This window comes from Xenopus tropicalis, chromosome 5 (assembly GCF_000004195.4).
Source record: "Xenopus tropicalis strain Nigerian chromosome 5, UCB_Xtro_10.0, whole genome shotgun sequence".
Classification (NCBI taxonomy): Eukaryota; Metazoa; Chordata; class Amphibia; order Anura; family Pipidae; genus Xenopus; species Xenopus tropicalis.
The window spans coordinates 68,181,704-68,201,695 of NC_030681.2; the positions used below are offsets into that span (position 1 = coordinate 68,181,704).

Below are 19,992 nucleotides of genomic sequence, written 5' to 3' on the forward strand. Positions count from 1 at the left end.
GTTTCTTTTCATATTTTTACTCCCCAGGTACAGCAGAAATTAGGAAACACAAAACCTCTTTTGTATTTAATATAATTAAAAAAAGGAAAAAATACACACAGAAGGGAAAAAAACAACTGGTGCAACAATGGAAGAAGGTGTACATAACAGACAAAATGTGGTTTATTAAAAAATAAATAAAATTACTGTTGGGGATCCAAAATACACTGTAGTATAATGTATTCAAAGAATATTTATGTCAAAACACAACTGGCTGGACTTGACATAAGTAGTTATGGCATTGTTTGGTGTTAATGGTCTAGCAACACCAAAAGTTTTCACAAAAATTTAAATATCTTCTTTTCTGTAATATATGGGTAAAAAATAGAACTGAAGCAAAATGTTAAGTTTTCTCTCCTGGGCAGCGTGGATCCAAGTGCTACTGTATGTACACCAACTACTAATAACTCTTTTGCATAGCATTATTGTACTGGCAGCCAGCCAGGGCAGCACTGCTCTGACTGCTCCTTATATCACACTGCAAACTCATCAGCAATGAACCTGATGATCGGATAAGATCTAACTTTGCTACCAAATACAATGAAAAAGAGCTTATTTGTTTTTATTGCTGCAGATTGGACAGATGTTTATTTTGTCTTGGTAACACATTTAACTCTTTCAGCAAAAGTTTGTCTTCTCATTGCTTTTCCCTTTTTTTTTTAAAAGGAAATTTAACTAAAACATATTCACTCTGCAATAAATGTAGTATAACAGTTCTCCAAGTAGCTGATACTAATACCCAATATATCACAGCCCCTCTTTCTGGTGTGTAGGCTGATCAGTTCCAAACACTGATGGGACAGGAGCTATTTCACAAAACAAAGGCATCTATTTGGAAACTCGTGGAATCTATTTGGAAACTAGTGCATGGCATATTATATAGCAGGGATCAGTCCTTTTGATTAATGTTACTACCCTATGAGGGCATTTTAGCAGCCTTTAGTACTCCTTTAGGTCTGTTCATATGGGTGAATTAAGTCCCTACAGTGTAGGGCAGATTTATCAAAATCTGAAATTAGAGCTTAATACGTAAAAAAAAATCACCCACGTTCTATTCATTTCTTTGGGATTTTAAGAAGTGTATTTATCAATGGGTGAAATTAAGAACTCACCATTTGATAAATACGCTTCTAAAGATTCTATAGGAAAGAATAGAGCATGGGTGAGTTTTTGTGTATTAAAGGTGACCTGCCATCATAAGAAATAATTCCAGATTGTTTTCTATTGTATATGTTAAGCAAAACAAACTTTTATTAGACAGTATTTTATGACTGGGTGACAGGCCCACTTTAAAGGTTTATAAGCATTTTGTCTGAAAACAAAGGCATTCTATTTAAGCACCTACTGACCTACTGTGCAGAGTGAATCCTGTGTCCCTGGTTTCATTTAGACGTACTACCTGTACAATCACCAAGATGGCCGATGTAATCGAAATCTCTTATTGTTCCCACCCCACTGCCTTGGGCACAGAAGAGTCGCAATAAACCTTTTTCTATAACTCTGCGCATGCTTGTAATATGAATCTCCCTTCCCTTCATGTCTGACTGGCTCATTAGCCTGCCCCCCAGCCAACAGGAAGCAAAGGGTCTCATTACTACGATGACCCTCAATCTCTTTGTGTCAGTTAACATTACACTGAGCTGCGGGCAGGATCGAAGTGCAAATGAGCACGGAATTGATAGTGTTTCAGCGATTAAGGAGTACTGTGTGAGAACTACTAAAGGGGACAGTGTGTAAGATTTGCTTTTCCTTCCCCTTTAAGCTCTAAACTCACATTTTGATAAATCTGCCCCTAAGCATCTAGCTACTGTACAATGGAGTTCAGAAGAGTTTCTGTGCAAGTTAGTAGGAAAGCCAATGACAAAACATATTTGCTTATTATAGGTTGCCCCAAACAATAGATGTGCAGCCTTTAATCAATCAGCCACACATCAAGTGCTGCTATATGGCTACCAATACAAAACTTACTGTCCCCAGTGACAAATAAACATCTTAGCTGACACTTGCCTGCCTGGCTAAAACCAATTTATCCTGTATAACTTTTGTTTACTTCCAAATGGCTTACTGGAAATTGGTGGGGTTTAGGGCAGATCAGGGTGTTGTCTTAAATATCTAGTTCTAGCAATAACAGTAACTGTGGTTAGATTACTCTTTACAACACTGAACTTAACTTTTTACTTTTCCTCTAATATACTACAACAGAAAATGCAATTCATGTGTTTTACGGAGTATGTAAGTACAGCAACTGCCCCTCAAGTTATACTTTTCTGTCAACAACATGGCAGAGAGATATATTAAGCTTGACATAGTTTAAAATCATAAATATTTTGTTTTATTTTGGAATGTCTATATAATAAATCATTAGTCCTGTTTTAAAATGCACCAACATGCGCATTCAGATTATCAGAGGCCAGGTCACAATAAAACTGTTAAGTAAAAGATTTGTCTTAAAAAAAAGTAAGAGCATGTATTAAGGACAGGTCTGATTTCCATTTGCTCTTTAAAAGTAAACAGTAGGAGCTCAGTAATCTGAAAATTATATTGCAGGAAATTTTCAAAGTACCTTTTATTTTGCCCAGGAATAATGAAATTCATCTGTAAAATGTTTTACTGCCCAGAGGGTATTAATAAGTAAATATCTCTGGCTTACATGCTCTAAGCCATACCTGAGGTTCTTTGTTTTTTTGCTGAATACAGAAGACTTCAACATATGGAGGCAAATGTGCAGAGTAGATGTTAGCCAGCTCTTTGTGAACTATGGGGGTGCTAACAGAGCAGCCACTAGCAACATGTTTGGCCTTCAGGAACAGTGGGGTATCCCTTTATTCTTTGTCAAAGAATTTGCCATTTGCTCCACTTAGCCTTCTATTTCAGGAAGATCTAAATTCATTATGTCAACAATGAAAAAGCTCTGCAGTAAACATGGAAAAGTACCCTGCATATTTTCTTGCTGTAAAAGCCAACCATTCCATTGGAAGCCAAGTTTGCTGGAGATTCTCAAGCCTATTCGTATTTATCTTATTAGTTACAGTTGTATCTAAGTGCAGGTGTTGACTGTTAAGTATTCTGGGTTATCAGCCAAAAGTCTACTTATCTAATTTAGTTTGAGAAACTTTATATCTTTTTTGTTCAGTGTAGGAAGATCAAAGGAAAATTAGGGACCTTTCAATAAGAATCCAAGACTGCAGGTCCAGCTGTTAAAATTATGACTGTTCTGCGAAAATCTGGACAGTTGGGGAGGTATGCAGTTAGCTCTAATACATTGCCTAGTCAAAGGTAACACACACACCTATGTATTTGACCAATCTGTTAATGAAGATTGCTGACAGGTGGAGAATGAAGGATAACTTGGTTATTTCAGAAACAGCACAGAATGTATAATATTTAGAAAGATCCTTATTTTTATAAGATGAAGCTTGTATAATATTTTAATTTTCACATGATTTCAACATAAGGCTCTTTATCAGGTAGTTGTGAATCTCTTAAGCAGATATCTGTAATGGAATCTGATGATAACAAATGTATTTTATAAATATAATATATACTATATATATGTTATTGACCCATTGGCACAGCTTTCTGTCTTTTTCAGACACGCAGCACTATACATACTATTGCTGCCAAACGACTGAATACAAGCAGTGGGTATATGGCCCGTCAGACTGTATCAACAAACCTGCCTGATTGAGATCTGGCCAATTTTAGGCCAGATATGGATCGGGCAGGCCTGTTGGAGGTGGCCATACACTGGCAAATAAGCTGCTGAATCAGTCTGAAGAACCCAAATCGGCAGCTGAAATTTGCCTGTGTATGGCCACCTTTAGAGTTTTTGCATTAAGATCTGGAACAGCCTTGGTGTAGCTACAAGCTATTACCAATATAACTTATAAATTAAAAGCATGAGCAAGTAGCATCCCATGTCTTGTATATTCCCGAGGAATCAGTGCAGAATTTGAACTAAAGAAAGGCTGTTCAAAGTTGCAGTTCAGCAATAGCCAGTCACAAATATTAAGTCAATTTAATTTAACATAGGCTTAACAAATTAAAGTTCATTTACTTTAGCATCAGCTAAATTCTAACAAGAAAAAGAAAGGTTCTGGTAATGTGTCTTACCTTTTTTTGACAACTAAAATGACAACTAGTAGAAGTAGGATGAATACCAGTATCCCTGCACTTATGCCAGCTATTTTCACCACACGATCTGTCTGCTTGGCTGGGTCTGGAATTACCTCTGGTTCTTCTGTTACAGCAACTAAAAGAAAGGTGAAAATTAATTTGAAAGCCTATAATTAGCATTGGCTAAAAGATTATCCATGCAAAAATGGAATGAAGCTTTTAAACATTAAGCAACAAAAATGTTTGCTGTCATAAAAGCAACATGTGACAGGTAAAAGGAAATTTATGAGCCCTGGATAAAAACTTATACCTCAAATTATTAGGCACTGAATTCCAGAAATCTTCCATTATTGGAAATGTACAACAACAACAACAATGTACAGTGCATATTGTACAACTTACATTCATTCTTGCAACCCAAATTCTGAACAATAATATTATTTATAGTTTAAAAAGGTGTGAGAGTTTCACTAGCAGTGGACAACAAGTTATGAAACTGCTAAATTGGACTCTTAGCTGAAGCTAACAGGTTATAAATGTAGAGACTAATATGCAGAACCTCACTAACATCCCATTAAACATTTAAAAGTAGTATAAAACAACCAAGTTTGAAAGACTGGACTTCCATGTCATAAACATGATTTTTTTTTTTTTTTCCACTTCAGCTCAAATACATTCTTGTTTATCACCCCCAATTTACCAATTTCAATGCAGTCAGTCAGTAAGTGTGTCAGTCAGTGTGCCCAGGCTGACACAATAGCTAGGGGTGCAAGCAGATCTGAAACTGTGCACATCGCCAAGCGAGTGGATCTGAAGGTGTATGGGTACCTTAAGTCAATTAGGAGACAACTTTTTTCCAGAAGCTTGCTGTTTCTGCTCAACTATTAGAATAGCCTACACCTCAGACCTACAAAATTCACAAAGGTACTCTGTATCAGCAAAGATTGTTTTTATTCCGTCAAAAGTTGAGCAGAGACTAGTCATAATCTATACTTCATGTCATATCAGTACTCCCACTCTGTTGACACTTTTTACTGATGCCTGATCTGTTCTAGCTAATATAAAGCAGTTGCCTCCCTTGTCACTCATCTCTTCTGTTGGAAAGACAGTGACATTATGGTTAGCAGAAATTGAGGGCAGAGAAGGCTGATCAAATCATTAGGTGAATCTATTTAAAACAATGCAAAAATCGGCTAGGCTGCCAGTCCACATAGGAGCTACCAAATAGCCCTTATTTGCACCCTCATAAACATTTTTCATGCTTGTGTTGCTGCCCAACTCTTTCCACATTTGAGTGTGGCTCATGGGTAGGTTGGGGATCCCTCTTATAGAGTGTCCTATTTAGAATTATGTGCCTTTCTCTTATACATTTTTCCAGCTTACAAATGAGGGTCAGTTTATTGCTATTGCTATTGTAACTTTTTATTCTTTACATTTATATTCAGTTCCTCTTCTAATCATATGCCAGTCTTTCATGCAATCCACTGCATCACTGCTAAGTTAAACAAGACCCTAGCAACCAAATAGCTGCTGAAATTCCATACTGGAGAGCTGCTGAACAGAAGCTTAACAACTGAAAAACCACAAAAAATTAAAACGAATTACAGATTGTCTCAGAATATCAATGTCCATGTCATACTTTAAGTTAATTTAAAGGTGAACAATCCCTTTTAAAGAGGACCTGTCACCCAAATATAAAACGATGCATAATAAAAGTTATTTTTAGTCACTTTCACTTTCCAATCAGCACTTCTTAGATCATTCTCCCTCCCTCCTCACAGTCTATCACTGTGTAGCCTGTACATGGGTATGGACATCAGGTCCCCATTCTGGCACATGGAGAAGATTTGGGGATGATGCAGAGCTCATCTTAAGAACAGTGTCCACAAAATGGCACCTGTCTAATTGCTGGGATTGTGAATTCCAAGATGGAAGGAAACAAGATTTATATAATTTATATAGTATAAATAAAGTTCATTAGTTAGAATTATTTCTTAGGGTGAGAGGTCCCCTTTAAGTGGCATTTTCCCAGCATAAACAACCCCAACCTGGCCAGTCTTTCTTCATAACCGAGATTTTCTATACCCTTTACCAGCTTAGTTGCCGTTTTTTAGACCCTCTCTAATTCAATAATATCCTGTCTAAGCACTGGAGACCAAAACTGAACTGCATATTCTAGGTGCAGCTGTGCCAGTGCTTTGTAAAATGGAAGAATGACCACCTTTCCTCCTGCAAATGTATACCCAACACAAAACTGTGTTTGTTAACTAATATCTCACGCAGTGCCATTAACGGCTAAGACACACGGTGCTACTTAGTAGTATGTACTTATCACAGCAACAAAACACCAGAATATCCTGCCATAGACAATACTGAGAACTGCCTCTGCTAAAACACACGTAGAGACAATTATCAGTAAATTATCAGCATAGTCTATTTTGTAGCCATGATATGTAGCTGCCACAAGTAGCTCTGTGTGTCTTTGCCCTAAGGGTATAAGTGGCTTAAGTAGGTTGCCAGTTTGCCCAGATACACCTACAGAGATGTTACATCCTGAATGGGACTGATTGGGCTGCATAGCTTGGTGTTATCTGCTACAATAATATATTATTTAGAATGCCCTTTCCCAAATCATAATGGCAAATAATCATTACTAACAAATTAATTTAAAAATGGACCCAATACATAACATTGGGGGACCCCATTATAAAACCTAACTCATTGTAGGTGTACAAAAAACTATAAACCGATATATGCCTATAAACAGGCATACTGCCTCCCAACAAGCTCTACCCCTTCTACACACTGCTTATCTGGTTAAATTCAAGTGCATTCTAAAAACATACTGCTTGACAATTGAATTGAATATTTTAGATTATTATTCAATTATTATTAAAAGTGCTGGACTGTGGGATAAGCAGCTTTTCATTGCTACCCTAGTTAATAACAACCTGTGATTTACATAACAATATTAATACAAACAATAATAATAGAAGACATTGTGGAAGTGACTGAGAGATAAGTACGTTCTGCAAACAATATCTAGAGTTACTGTGCTTAAGGTCCAGTCTTCAAATAAGATATTGTTACTATCACAATAGGGTATTGAACCAGAGCAGTCATGCAAAACAAAACAGTATTTAATGGTACAGCCTCTGCATCAGAGCCAAAAATCCATCACTTTTGCTGTGTTTTATTCATTACTCAGTACAACCTGCCCAAGATCTCTGACCCATGCACACAGCCTCTTCTGACTGAAGAACAAAACAAGAGACCACTTCCATATTATAATACCGGCTCTGCCATTAAACATGATATCATTATTGTTAACAAGTATTTCTAAAGTATAACCTTTGTTCTGTAGCCTGTCAGAAGAACATAATAGAACGCTGCTGAATCTGGGGCATCCCAGCAGGGGTATCGTTACACCAATTCTGAACACAAATTACCTTTGTGTCTCTCTTTTCTTTTTCAATTTTCTTGGGTTATCAGGTAAGTAAATACAATCACTGGGGTTTTTTTTTGGTATTCCCCAGTGATTCAACCTTTAAAGGCCATTTGACCTTTAAAGTATAATTCAAATTACGGAAAGATGCCTTATCCAGAAAACCCCAGGTCTTGTTTGACTATTGCCCTGTGTATAGGGTCCCATAATAAATTCACAGAATGATTATTAATGGGTCAAAAACAAGAATTTAACCTGCTAATGACCTCTTATCAAGATGATATTCTACAGAACAGATCCAGCAGCGCACACATAAGCTCTTTCATATAAAAGTAAATTTTCGAGAGACTTTCATGAAGTTGGCTGCTTTAACCAAACTGGTTGACTGTCAGTGTAATTTAACACAAAAGTATGTCTGGCATGCTTGGGATTACTGATCCAGTAAAATCTTCCAGATTTCTTTACATGCATATTTTATCGGAGACAGTTTATCGCCAAGCCCATCTGTTTCTCAGATTAGGCTGCGAGCAGCCAGCTGTATGTTACATCCAAGGATGCAGCTACAGACTGCAGCTCCGTGTTAACTTCTGGCAAACAGACCTGGGAAAATAAACTTTGAAACAGGCACAGAGAATATCAGTCTGGTTGCTATACCAACAGGCACCTGAAATCACAGTGAAAGGACATATCATAAAAAGAAACTAGTTTATTTCCCTAGCCAGCATCTATGTACCTTCAATAAAACAGAATGTGTTTGATTGAACAGACTTGAAAGTACCTGTTATATGGAATACTTGCACAAAATCAGAGTCTTTGTACAACACTAGCACTGGAGTGAATGACTTTAGCAGTGGGGAATCTTAGTTAGCATAGTGTGACAGTTAATAATTATACCAAGGGACTTTTTATGAAATGACAAACCAACAAGTGTAGGAAAGCACATGGGACATGTCTAAACAAGCATGGAGTGAAACATATACAGATCAGGGAAATTTCACTGATCTGTTTACCTGTATGTGATTTTTTTGGGGGGTATAGTTAACAGTGACCCTCTCACTTTCACCCTTTTATAAATATGTCCCTAAACATCCCAAGCACATTAATATAGAATGGCAGAATTCAGCCCCACACATCTGCAAAGAGAAAAACTTTAATAGCAAAAGGACACATAATTTTAGTATTTCTGCACACTGCAGTTTTTAGTAGTCCAGACACATTATGCCAAATTGCCAAAATAATTATTCATTGCCCTTTATGACAATCACATTAAAGCATTAGTTCAAGTGTCTGATATGGTAGTATAATCTCAGCAGGATCACTGTTACAAAAATAACAGTCAATTTACATCTGGTAAATTTTGCTTTAGTCCAAGCCACTGCAGCCCTTTTACGCCATCATCATTTTTGGCTCCTTCTTATGTCTGTCAAAGACAAAAGTTGGGGACAACGAAACTTGCTAAGTTGCCAGAAGAAAGGTAGGAGAAAGCAGGGGAGGAGTGGGTGCTGTAAATATGATCTAATTTCTTCAAGAAATGCAAAAAAAAACCAAAATAACATATTTAAGAAAATACTCTGCTTCAGCTTTTTTATTTCATAATAGTTCCCCTTTAATAATGTCTGCTTTATATAAGGCAAAAATGTATTGCAATAACAGGAGTGGTGCTTGCTACAGCAGAACATTACATTCTACCTACTCATTAGCTGCAATGAATTATTCAAACTGGAGCAAACGTTGCACCTGTTATAAGACTACCTTGTATTTTGGATTTCATTTTCTTATAAAGTATTCCTTTAAAACAGACACTTTTTAAACAACCCTTTTTTCATTTCTTTTTTTGCCTCTTCCTTTTCATGTAAGACTTTAATTGAGCCATGGCCTAATCAAAAATCATTCCCATAATGCACCTCTGAACAGTGCACCCGTCATTAGGTTTTTCCCTATTATTTGTCATCCCAATTAGGTCTTTATAGAAAACCTAGCTCGTGTATGGATTACCAAAAGCAATCCTTTGCATTGGTTGAACAAAGCAGAAATTCATTACCCTGCCACGACAAGTCATTTTATTTTTCAGAGTCTGAAAAGGTTGACAATCAAGAGACGCGAATGGTTAATTGGAATGTTGGAAAGAAATAGCCTGGGTCTCCTAGGAGATCACAGAAGTGGAAAAATGGTGTAATAAGTAAAAAAAAGAGGAAATACATATTCGACTTTCAGGGCACACGCTAACTCTTAACAACTGTTTTTGTTATACTTGCAAGGGAATAAATTGTCTGGTCTCCAGAGGTTTATGATCAAAAACCTTGAAGAAAGAGACCAATGGTTATTTAAGGCTACAGGAGTACTGCTGAAAATGCATCCTAGCGAGCATACAAAACATAGCTTAATTAATTATGCTGAGAGAGAAGATTTTGTTTGATGGGCTTCTAAGTGGATGTTCTTTTTAACTTATTATTATTGTTGGTCATTAACAACAGGCCAAATGAGATGCCCAGCAGGCAAGTAATACTAACCGACATATATAAGTCCATATATAAAGGGCCTACAACTTCAGATAAGCTGGACAGAAAGTAAGCATTTTCACTGTGTTTATAATTCATTCAAATAGACCATCTTGTATTGTTGTGAGGATATTTTACGAGTTTCTAAGCACAGAAAATCTGGCTCTATGAGTTCTTAACTTAAAAAGTACTTTTAAGAATATTATATTGTGCAGACTTCTAACAGATTTTGTGCTCAGAGAGGAGAAGTTAATATTACCCAATGGTAACGTCAAAGAGACCAGGGTGAGCAGAGCATTAAGCAACCATCGGGATATCGGCCTATTAGAACCATGGGGTCTGGAGCTAAAACCCCACTGGCCGAATGTCAACCATTCTAGTGGGCAATTAGAAGAATGCAAAACAGAGGCTTTGAAAAACTTGTGCCAGCAAATGCACTGTACTTAATACTGCATACCTCCCAACATTTTAAAAATACCACTCCCATTTTACAAAGTTTAGCAGGTTATTTAAAGTCTGAACACATTTCTGGAGGTTTGGGGGTCTTGTTTTAAGTGTTATTACAATTTTGCTAATAGTGGTGAAATTGTCCTTTACGATGCAAGTCTCAGTTCCCTCAAGAGACCTGTTTATTTTATTAAATACAATTGTATCTAAATTCAGATGCGGAGTATTCTGGGCTCTGCTAAAAGCCTACTTATCTAATTAAGTTTGAGAAACTTTGTATCTTTTTTGGCATTCAGTGAAGGGGAACAAAGGGAAATAAGGGACTTTTTGATAAGATTTAGGGACTGTGGGCTGATATGTTAAAATTGGGACTGTTCCAGGAAAATCGGGATAGTTGGGAGGAATGATACTGTAAAAAAAAAAAATACAACAAAAACTGTGTGGGTTTTTCCCTTAAGTATTTATGAAGTCTTTTATAATAAAAATACCTATTGACCTGTGGTGACAAACAAGAGAACAGCCCCAGAGGCACAGCTAAAATCATTAAAATTCCCCCCTCCACTTATGAGGATGAAGACAATTAAACACACTAAATACTGTAATGTGCTTTCAGTACTACATGCTTAAACATAAACAAGTAAAAATGGTGTCTGCAATAGGCTTTGAACTGTTGCATGCTTTGGGTAAATGTTTGTTGAATTCCATTCCATTAGAATTAGTAATGATAACCTAGCATGACAGTGAACAATCCTGAGAAAGAATCAAGTCTTCCCTATGTGCAGATTAACTATAGATAGAATGAAACAACTTAGTTCTCCAGCATCTCACAATTGAATACAGTTGTCTGTGTGTCCTAGGGCAAGAATCTAAGAAAAGCTCTGCTGATTTCAGTGCATAAGGAGAATGCTTTGGGCACTGGCACAGATGCTGAAGATAGGCTTTTAATTTAAATGTAGGGCTTTCTTTTCTGTATAAAATGATTTCCAATGTCCAGACTTAATGGGATGAATTGTAGAGAGCAGTGTTTGTTATGCTGCGGTTTCAGCAGTATTAGGGATCTAAATAACAAATCTTTATCTGCTGAAACTGCTCAAAACAGTTCATCATTCTAAGCTCAGAAACCATCTTCTTGCATCTCAATTTTACAGATTTCTCTGGATTTGACATATGGATGGCATAAAGACACAAAGGATTTAAGCATTGTATTACACTGATGGGTGAGACACGTAGGGAAAGGGCTGACGAGCCACAGTATATGTAAAAATAAAGAAAAGAATGAATGTTAATAGTGTCATGAGTAGAACAGATGTTATTAAGGCTTAAATGTCCAAAGAAAATTCATTTACTGAAGTCAAAAGTAATTAAAATATAACATACTGTTGCCCTACTCTGGTAGAAGTTTTGTGTTTGCTTCAGCAACACTGCTATGGTTTGTATTAGTGATGGGGAATCTGCCCCATCTGTCCTCACTTCACTGGGCGTTTTTGTGCAGTAAAACCTGGCAAAAAATGTTGCTCATCACTAGCTTTCATAAATAAGCTGCTGTGCAGCCATGGGGCAGCCACTCAGTCTAGAAAAGGCACAGGTTACATAGCAGATAACAGATAAGCACAATACTATAAGTTTGTGCCAGCATAATTTTTGCCAGACTAATTTAATTGCCTTTTATGAGGAGGTAAGCAGGAACCTCAAAGGCTGTAACGGAAGTGGGTGTCATCTATTTGGACTTTGCTAAAGCATTAGATACAGTACTGCACAGAAGGTTAATGATAAAATTGGGGAATATTGGCCTGGAACATAATAACAGTACTTGTGTAGAGAACTGGAACAAGAATATATTACAATGAGTAGTGGCACATGGAACATTTTCTAATTCAGCCAGTGTGGTTAGTGGAGTACCGCAGGGGTCAGTCGTTGGTCCTTTGCTTTTTAACTTGTTTATTAATGACCTGGAGGTGGGCATAGAAAGTAATGTTTCTATTTTTGCTGATGATACTAAATTGTGCAAAATTATAAGTTCCATGCAGGATGCTGCCATTTTGCAGAGTGATTTAACAAAATTGGATAACAGGGCAGAAAAATGGAAAATAAGGTTCAATGTTGAAAAGTGCAAAGTTTAGTAGAAATATGCACTTTAGTAGAAATAATATAAATGTGAGTTATACACTAAATGGTAGTGTTTTGGGGAGATCCTTAATTGAAAAGGATCTGGAAATTTTCATCTTGCATAAAAAGGGCATTGAGTCAAGGGATGAAAACATATTTTTGCCTCTTTAGAAGTTTCTGGTAAGGCCTCACCTTGAGTATGCAGTGCAGTTTTGGGCTCCAGTCCTATGGATAGAGTACAGAGACGTGCAACTAAACTGGTAAAGGGGATGGAAGATTTAAACTATGAGGTTAGACTGTCAAGGTTGGGGTTGTTTTCTCTGGAAAAAGGGGGATTTATAGGCAGATAGGGGGATGTTCTTTTTTTTCCCCCATAAAAACAATCAGCGCACCAGAGGTCACCCCTTTACATTAAGAGGAACGGAACTTTAATTTGAAGCAGCGTAGGTGGTTTTTCACAGTGAGGGCAGTGAGGTTGTGGAATGCCCTTCCTAGTGATGTTGTGATGGCAGATTCTGTTAATGCATTTAAAAGGGGCTTGGATGATTTCTTTAACAAGCATAGTATCCAAGGTTATTGTGATACTAAAATCTACAGTTAGTATTGATGCTGGTACATATGGTTTATGTTTATGTAAGTAGATAGGTCAGTATAGGTTTGTGTGTGCTGGGTCCACTTGGAAGACTTGAACTTGGTGGACTCTGGTCTTTTTTCAACCCTATGTAACTATGAATAACACTTTAATCTACTAAATAGCTTTAAAAATCTGTTATCTGCTTTATAACCTATGCCCTTTTTACTTTTTTTCCAGCTTTAATGGCTGCCCTGGTGGCTTCACAGCAGCCAGTTCACTGGCTTCTCCATACAGCGGAGCTTGCGGCACTTCCCCTGAACATCTTAAACTGCACAGGCAAAAATGGTGTCCTCTCCCTGACCTGAACCTCATTGTTCAAGGGGAGAATTATGTGTGCATGTCCTGAGATAGGATTTTTAATGAAGAGAATGAACGTGGTGATTTTAAATCATGTTGGCAATAATTTTTCTTTAAATTGTGGATTAGAGACAACCGGAAAATCAATGTTATGCAGTCTGTTATGTATATGGACACATAACGGCCATTTTATGAAGATAGAATTGTTTTTTGACTTTCATTTATATAAATATTAATGAAACTGTGACCTTTGCTGCTTACGGGGAACAGTCATTGCCAGGGTTAGACTTATGGTAACTAAGGACCCTGTGCAAAAAACTACTATTAGAATTGTTGTACAATAAGGTTATTATACAGTAATAAACATTCCTGCATTTTATGTGGGCCCTGTGTACCTGCACAGGTAAAAGTAAACTTAAAGGAAAACTAAAGCTTAACTAAACATAAGGGTTCATTTACTAACAAGGCCAATAACTTGAACAGGTGCCGTTATCAACAGCAACAAACCTAGTCTTGCTTTTATTTGCTAAATCGTAGTAGACTCTACAAAACTTGTTGCTTATTGCTTACTAATGGAAAAGTAACTTGTGCAATGTAACAGCTATTTGTAAATCAGCCCTGTAGTGGTAAGGTATATGCATTAAATGAAACAATGCTGAATGAAATGGGTTTAAATCTTTAATAGGATGCCTACTTTGCTATTCTTCCAAAGCATGTTTACCTTTAACCAAACTAATAAAAAAAAAAAATCAGCTGGTCTGTTCTGGGAGGAAAAACACATGCATGTACATGAACCACACATTTCCTTAATATGTGCTAATTGCCTCAACCTTGGAACTTCTGCCAAATTCTTCTCCCAGATAAGAGCATCTAAGTAGCTTTTAATGAAGGCTATAAATATTGCAAATACCCCATATGCCTCACTTCTATTTTAAGCAAGCTTATTATACATATATGTGGCAATCTACACAATATTGCACATAACAAATACAGCTATACGCTGCTCTTGCTGTGTACTTCTACAGTACTGCACTGGTAACTTATGCGGTTTAAGAAAAGGGAATTTTCTAATATTTCTGAACATACTTTTTAAATACAAACATATTTTATCATTCCAAGGTTCATAAACGGACATTTCAGGAAGTTGGCACTTGGCAGTCTAATGGACAGAAAATTTTATTTTGAACACATTGCCAGGAACTGGCTCAATACAAGTTTATAATGGAAAACTTCACTTATTTTATAACAAAACTATGAATCTAAAAACCATTCGTGACTTGACAACCAATGGTACAAAGATTTATAAAGTATGTATAAGCCTGCAGAGAAACAGTCAGAGTGGCAAACACAGATCACAGCAGTTGTGTTGTCCAGCCAGCACTGTAAGAAACACCATTTTACCATTCTCATAAAAAGGTGTATATGTGTGCCCTGCACAACATGGTTCATGTTAATCTTACTGAATTCTGTTATGAAGAGTGACTTGGAAATAGAAATCATGGTAAGATGATAACATTTTTCTATTTCCCAAATCACCATGGCAGCAGGGAATTCCCCAAGCTAAAAGAAGGGTGGGACAACAGAGGCTGCTTAATCAATTTATTCCAGAACATTCAGTGAATGATTGCCTGAAGAATTTTTCTCCCAAATCTCGCTTCTTGGGACTAAAACACATCCAGCCTTGCTGCCTTACAGATCGCCTCCGGCGGAGCCCTGGCTTCTGCCACCCAGGATGTAGCCACTGCCCTGGTGGAATGTGCCTTATAATCCCTTGGGATCTCCCTGCCAACCAACTGGTAAGCCAAAATGATACAGAAAACAATCCATCGACTAACAGTCACTTTAGATGGGGCACATCCCCGTCTTGGACGCCTTGAAATTATAAACAATTTATCAGACTTGCTCAGACCAAATCCAAGGTGTGCCAAAGTCTCTCCTGCTCCAACTTGGGATCTGGACAGAATGAAGGCAGAACCAATTCCAGTTCTAAATGGAATTGAGACACCACCTTCGGTAGAAATCCGAACACTGGCCTCATCACCACCTTGTCCTCAAATACCACAGTATGTGGCTCTCTGGCTGACAGGGAGCACATCTCCCCAACTCAACAGGCTGACATAGTGGCCACCAAAAACAGAACTTTCAATGTTGCATGCCAATCAGAAGCTTTCTCCAGCGGTTCAAATGGAGCTGACATCAAAGTCTTTAAGACTAAAGGTAGATCCCAGGGAGGAACTCTAGGTTTTAAGTATGGACGAACTCTTTTTAAGGCATTGAAGAATCTCTTGATCAACAAATCTTCCGACCAGACTTTTTCTGTTAGAGCTGACAAAGCTGACACCTGATCTCGCAATGTACTATTGCTGAAGCCTTTTTTGTAACCTGAAAACAGAAATTGAACTACTAGGCTTGAATCAGGACTCTGTGGATCTGAACCTCTTCCCAGAGCAAATTGCGCAAAACATTTCCACACTTTGTAGTATTGAGCAGAGGTAGAGGCCTTCCTTGACCTCAACAACAAGGACAATAATTATTTTTGACAAACTCTTCTCAACAACCCCTGCCTTTCAATTTCCAGGCCATCAAGGACAGATGACCCGCATCCTTGTAGTAAATTGGACCCCGTGACAGTGGAAGGGGAAGCTTCATTGGTGTCTTTACTGCCAAGTGCCGGAGCAACGGGTACCAAGGACGTCTCAGCCAATGAGGCACTATGGCTATAACTAGAGCCTTCTCCCAGTCTATTTTCTTCAGTACCCTCCAAATCAAACGAAAGGGAGGAAAAACATAGGCGAACGTCCTGCTCCAGTCTTGAAGCAAAGCATTCACGCCCGCTGTGGATTAGGAAGGAAGTCTGGAGAAGAATTTTTGACACTTGCGATTCTGAGATGTTGCCATCAGATCTATCTATGGAGTTCCAAACCTTCGCACAATCATCTGAAACACTGTCGGACTCAGACTCCATTCCTTTGGATCTAATGTATTGCGACTGAGGAAGTTGGCCTGGAGGTTCCGTATACCTGGCACGTGCAGGGCGGTCAACCCTGCTAAATTCTGTTCTGTCCAAGACATTATTGGGGACACTTTCTTTAACAGGCTTGGACTCCCTGTCTCTGGATATAAGCCACTGCTGTAGCGTTGTCTGATCTGACTTTTACCCAGTTGTGGGCTATATTTTGGGCAAATGCGAACAATGGCTGACCTATTGCTCTTGATTTCAGGATATTGGAGGAAACCGCACAACAGTCCCACTGACCTTGAACGGTTTTGCAGAGATCTCATGTGCCACCTTGCCCACTTCACCATCTGTATGGCAGAAGACATGAGACCAAGTACCGACATACACATTCTCACGGAATCTGTGGACAGGCTCCTTAGGCACCGCACCTGTTCTCTTATCTTCTGGATCTTCTCCAGAGGAAGGCAGACCAAATTGTCTAATGTCCTGAGATGTGCGCCCAGGAAGACCAGGCTTTGAGTTGGAGAATGGCAACTTTTCTCCCAATTTATGACCCAGCCGAACTGCTGCAGTCTGACTATGGTTCTGTCCAAGTTCTTGGCTGCATCCGTCTCTGTGTCTGCCACCAACCGGATGTCGTCTAGGTAGTGGTAAGCCGCAATTCCTTCCTCTCTTAGAATTGCTATAATTGTTACCAATATTTTTGTAAACGTTCTGGGCGAAGTGGAAAGGCCGAACGGCAGGCATGTGAACTGCACGTGCTGCTGCCCCACCGCAAACCGCAGAAACTTTCTGTCTGCTCTGTGCATGGGGACTTGGAAATATGCTTCCTTCAAATCGAGATTCATTAACCATGCTTTTGGAAGCACTGCGAGAATTATGGATGCTAAGGACTCCATCTTGAACCACCTGCAATGAATAAATTAGTTCAGCGGTCTGAGGTCTAGGACAGGTGTGAAGGCCCCTGAGGACTTCAGCACCAAAAAGAGTTTTGAGTAGAACCCACACTTCTGGAATGAGGGAGGAACCTCCTCCACAGCTCCTGACTTCACAAGAGTACTCACATACTCCTGGAAAATTACATCCGCCTGAGGAATTTTGGGAGGTATTGACCTTCGAAAAACATTGCTTCTGGGTCTTTTCTGGAATTTGAGCCGATATCCTTCTCGGACAACCCCTAAGGCCCAAGCATCTCTCACTGTAGAGGCCCAGACTTCGTGAAAAAGCTGTAACCCTGCGCCTATCTTCAAAGTCTGGACCGACTGAACCTCATTGCTTTTTTCCCCGAAGTTGGAGTGAAGGCAGAGCTTTTCCTGCCTGTCTGCCTTGTCTCCCCACGTTTTGACCTCCAGTTTTATTGTCTGGTATATGATCTATCGTGCCTAGAAAATTTCGAACTGCGAAAGGAACGATCCCTCTGGTAGTGCAGATTTCTGGCTCTTATATTTCTTCTCTTGGGGTAAGAAGACACTTTTACCCCCAGATGCCGTTTTAATTATGGAGTCTAACTTTTCTCCAAATAGCATCTCACCCTCAAAGGGTAACTGATTAGACTTAGAGGAAGAATCAGCCATCCATGGATCTCGCAGATAACTTTACCAAATCTACCAAAGCATCTGCCATAAAATCAGCTGCCAACTTTATCTCAGTGAGCATCTCCCTCAAATTTGATCTCTTAACATTCGAAGTAATGGCATTCTCCAAATTATCCAGCCAGACTTTCATAGCCCTGGATGTTGAAGTTAAAGCAACTGCCGGTCTGCATGCTGCCTCAGCTGCCACAAAGGTTTTCTTAAGATTAAACTCTAGGCGCTTCTCCATTGGGTCTTTAAATGCTGCAGCATCATCCACAGGGAGAGTAGTCTTCTTTGATAACTGAACAACCACAGCATCCACCTTTGGAGGACTGTCCCATACTCAAGAGAATGCTTCCTCCACTGGATACCTTTTTGCAAATTTCCCTTGTATTTTCTCTGTCACCTTCCACTCTGAGGTGATTAACTCCTTAATTGATTTATGCACTGGAAAATTAACTCCCTTCTTTTTCAGGGAAGGAAAGAATTTATCAGCCGCTGTACTCTTAGGAATCTCTTGTCAGGGTCAATGCTTTCCTTGCAGCTCTAACTAGGCTATCTATAGCTGCAGAATCCAATGCAGTATCCTCCTCTGATAAGACTTCACCTTCTTCAGATATAAATGATCAGCTTCCTGAGCTTCCCCCACTGGCTGCGGTTATATCCGTAGATCTTCTAGTTTGTGCAGCATCTTTTTGGGTATCACTGTTGGCAGGGAGGCTGAAAATAAAACATCACCATTAGACTCCTGCCCAGCTGCTTCCCCAGCACCACCCCTGAAGCATCGCTTACCAGGGACCTTTAGGCTGGGTTGTTCCATCACAGCAGCTGCAAGAGAAGAGGATCCATAATATCATGCTTCCCCCAAACGTAATAAGTGGGGACATCGCATAGCGACGTGCGCGGCTTCCAGCGCAACCGCATCCAGTCATAGCGCTACTTCCGGGTCATGGAACGCATGCGCGTCTGCCGCGTCCGGGCTATGGAACGCATATGATCCTGTCACTTCTGCCCTAAGCGTCCACCTGTGGCGCGAGTCTACCCGGCGGTTTCAAAACGACCTTCTCACTGCTGCTGCGGCTTCCTCCAGCAACAAACCACAATGGAGCACCCCAGATAACACTGCAGAACCACGCGGGACAACCAATTGTTGCTGCGGTGAGCTGCTTCTCCCAGCCTGAGACTCCAACACATCCCCACCACTTGGTAAGGAGTGTACACAGTGACCTGGACAGGAAAAAGACTAAGGGGCTGCTTAACACTTTCCTGTCCAGTGACCTAAAGGGGCGGGGATTACCCTATGTTGGTGATTTGCTGCCATGGTGACTTGGGACAGAAATGCTGATGTAAATAGCACATGATAGGTTAGACTTTGCATGGGCCAGTGGAAAATGATCAAAGCAACCGTCCCTCTACCAAAACACCATTTCAACAAAAACAGAATTATGTCAATATTCTAAATAGAATTATTAGTGGAAAATTATGCTATACACAAGGAATGTTACCAGCCGCTTGAAACACCAAACAGCCAGAGTACTTGAGGAAAATGCTCAGCGAGGTAAGGAAGCTATCAGATGTGAAAAAGTCAACCTGGGAGGGAGGAAAAATCTTACCCCTGAACTACAGAACTAATGAAGCAGTAACCTCCATTAACCCCAATAGATGTTAATGGATTGTTAACCACACATTATTCTGCTACAATAAATCAAGTATTGAAGCGGATTAGCATCTGCCTTAAAAACTCACAGTGAGAATAAAGAACGGTGAGTCAGAAAAATGAAAGTACAGCCCTATTTCAGTACTACCAAAGAACACAAAATGAACCTGGATTCTTTTTTTATTCTTTTAAAATAATCATACAAATACACAGTTAACTC

The 19,992-nt window shown here is 39.0% G+C and overlaps 1 protein-coding gene across 20 annotated transcripts in view; it reads right to left on the reverse strand.

The window, feature by feature from the left end:
- Positions 1-19,992, reverse strand: part of ptprk (protein tyrosine phosphatase receptor type K) — a 272,356-nt gene that overhangs the window by 50,826 nt on the left and 201,538 nt on the right. For all 20 annotated transcript variants that reach the window (XM_031902319.1, XM_031902315.1, XM_031902316.1 and 17 more), the window contains exon 14: positions 4,153-4,291. In XM_031902319.1, the coding sequence (XP_031758179.1) occupies positions 4,153-4,291 (139 nt within the window). The remainder of the gene's footprint in view (positions 1-4,152; positions 4,292-19,992) is intronic.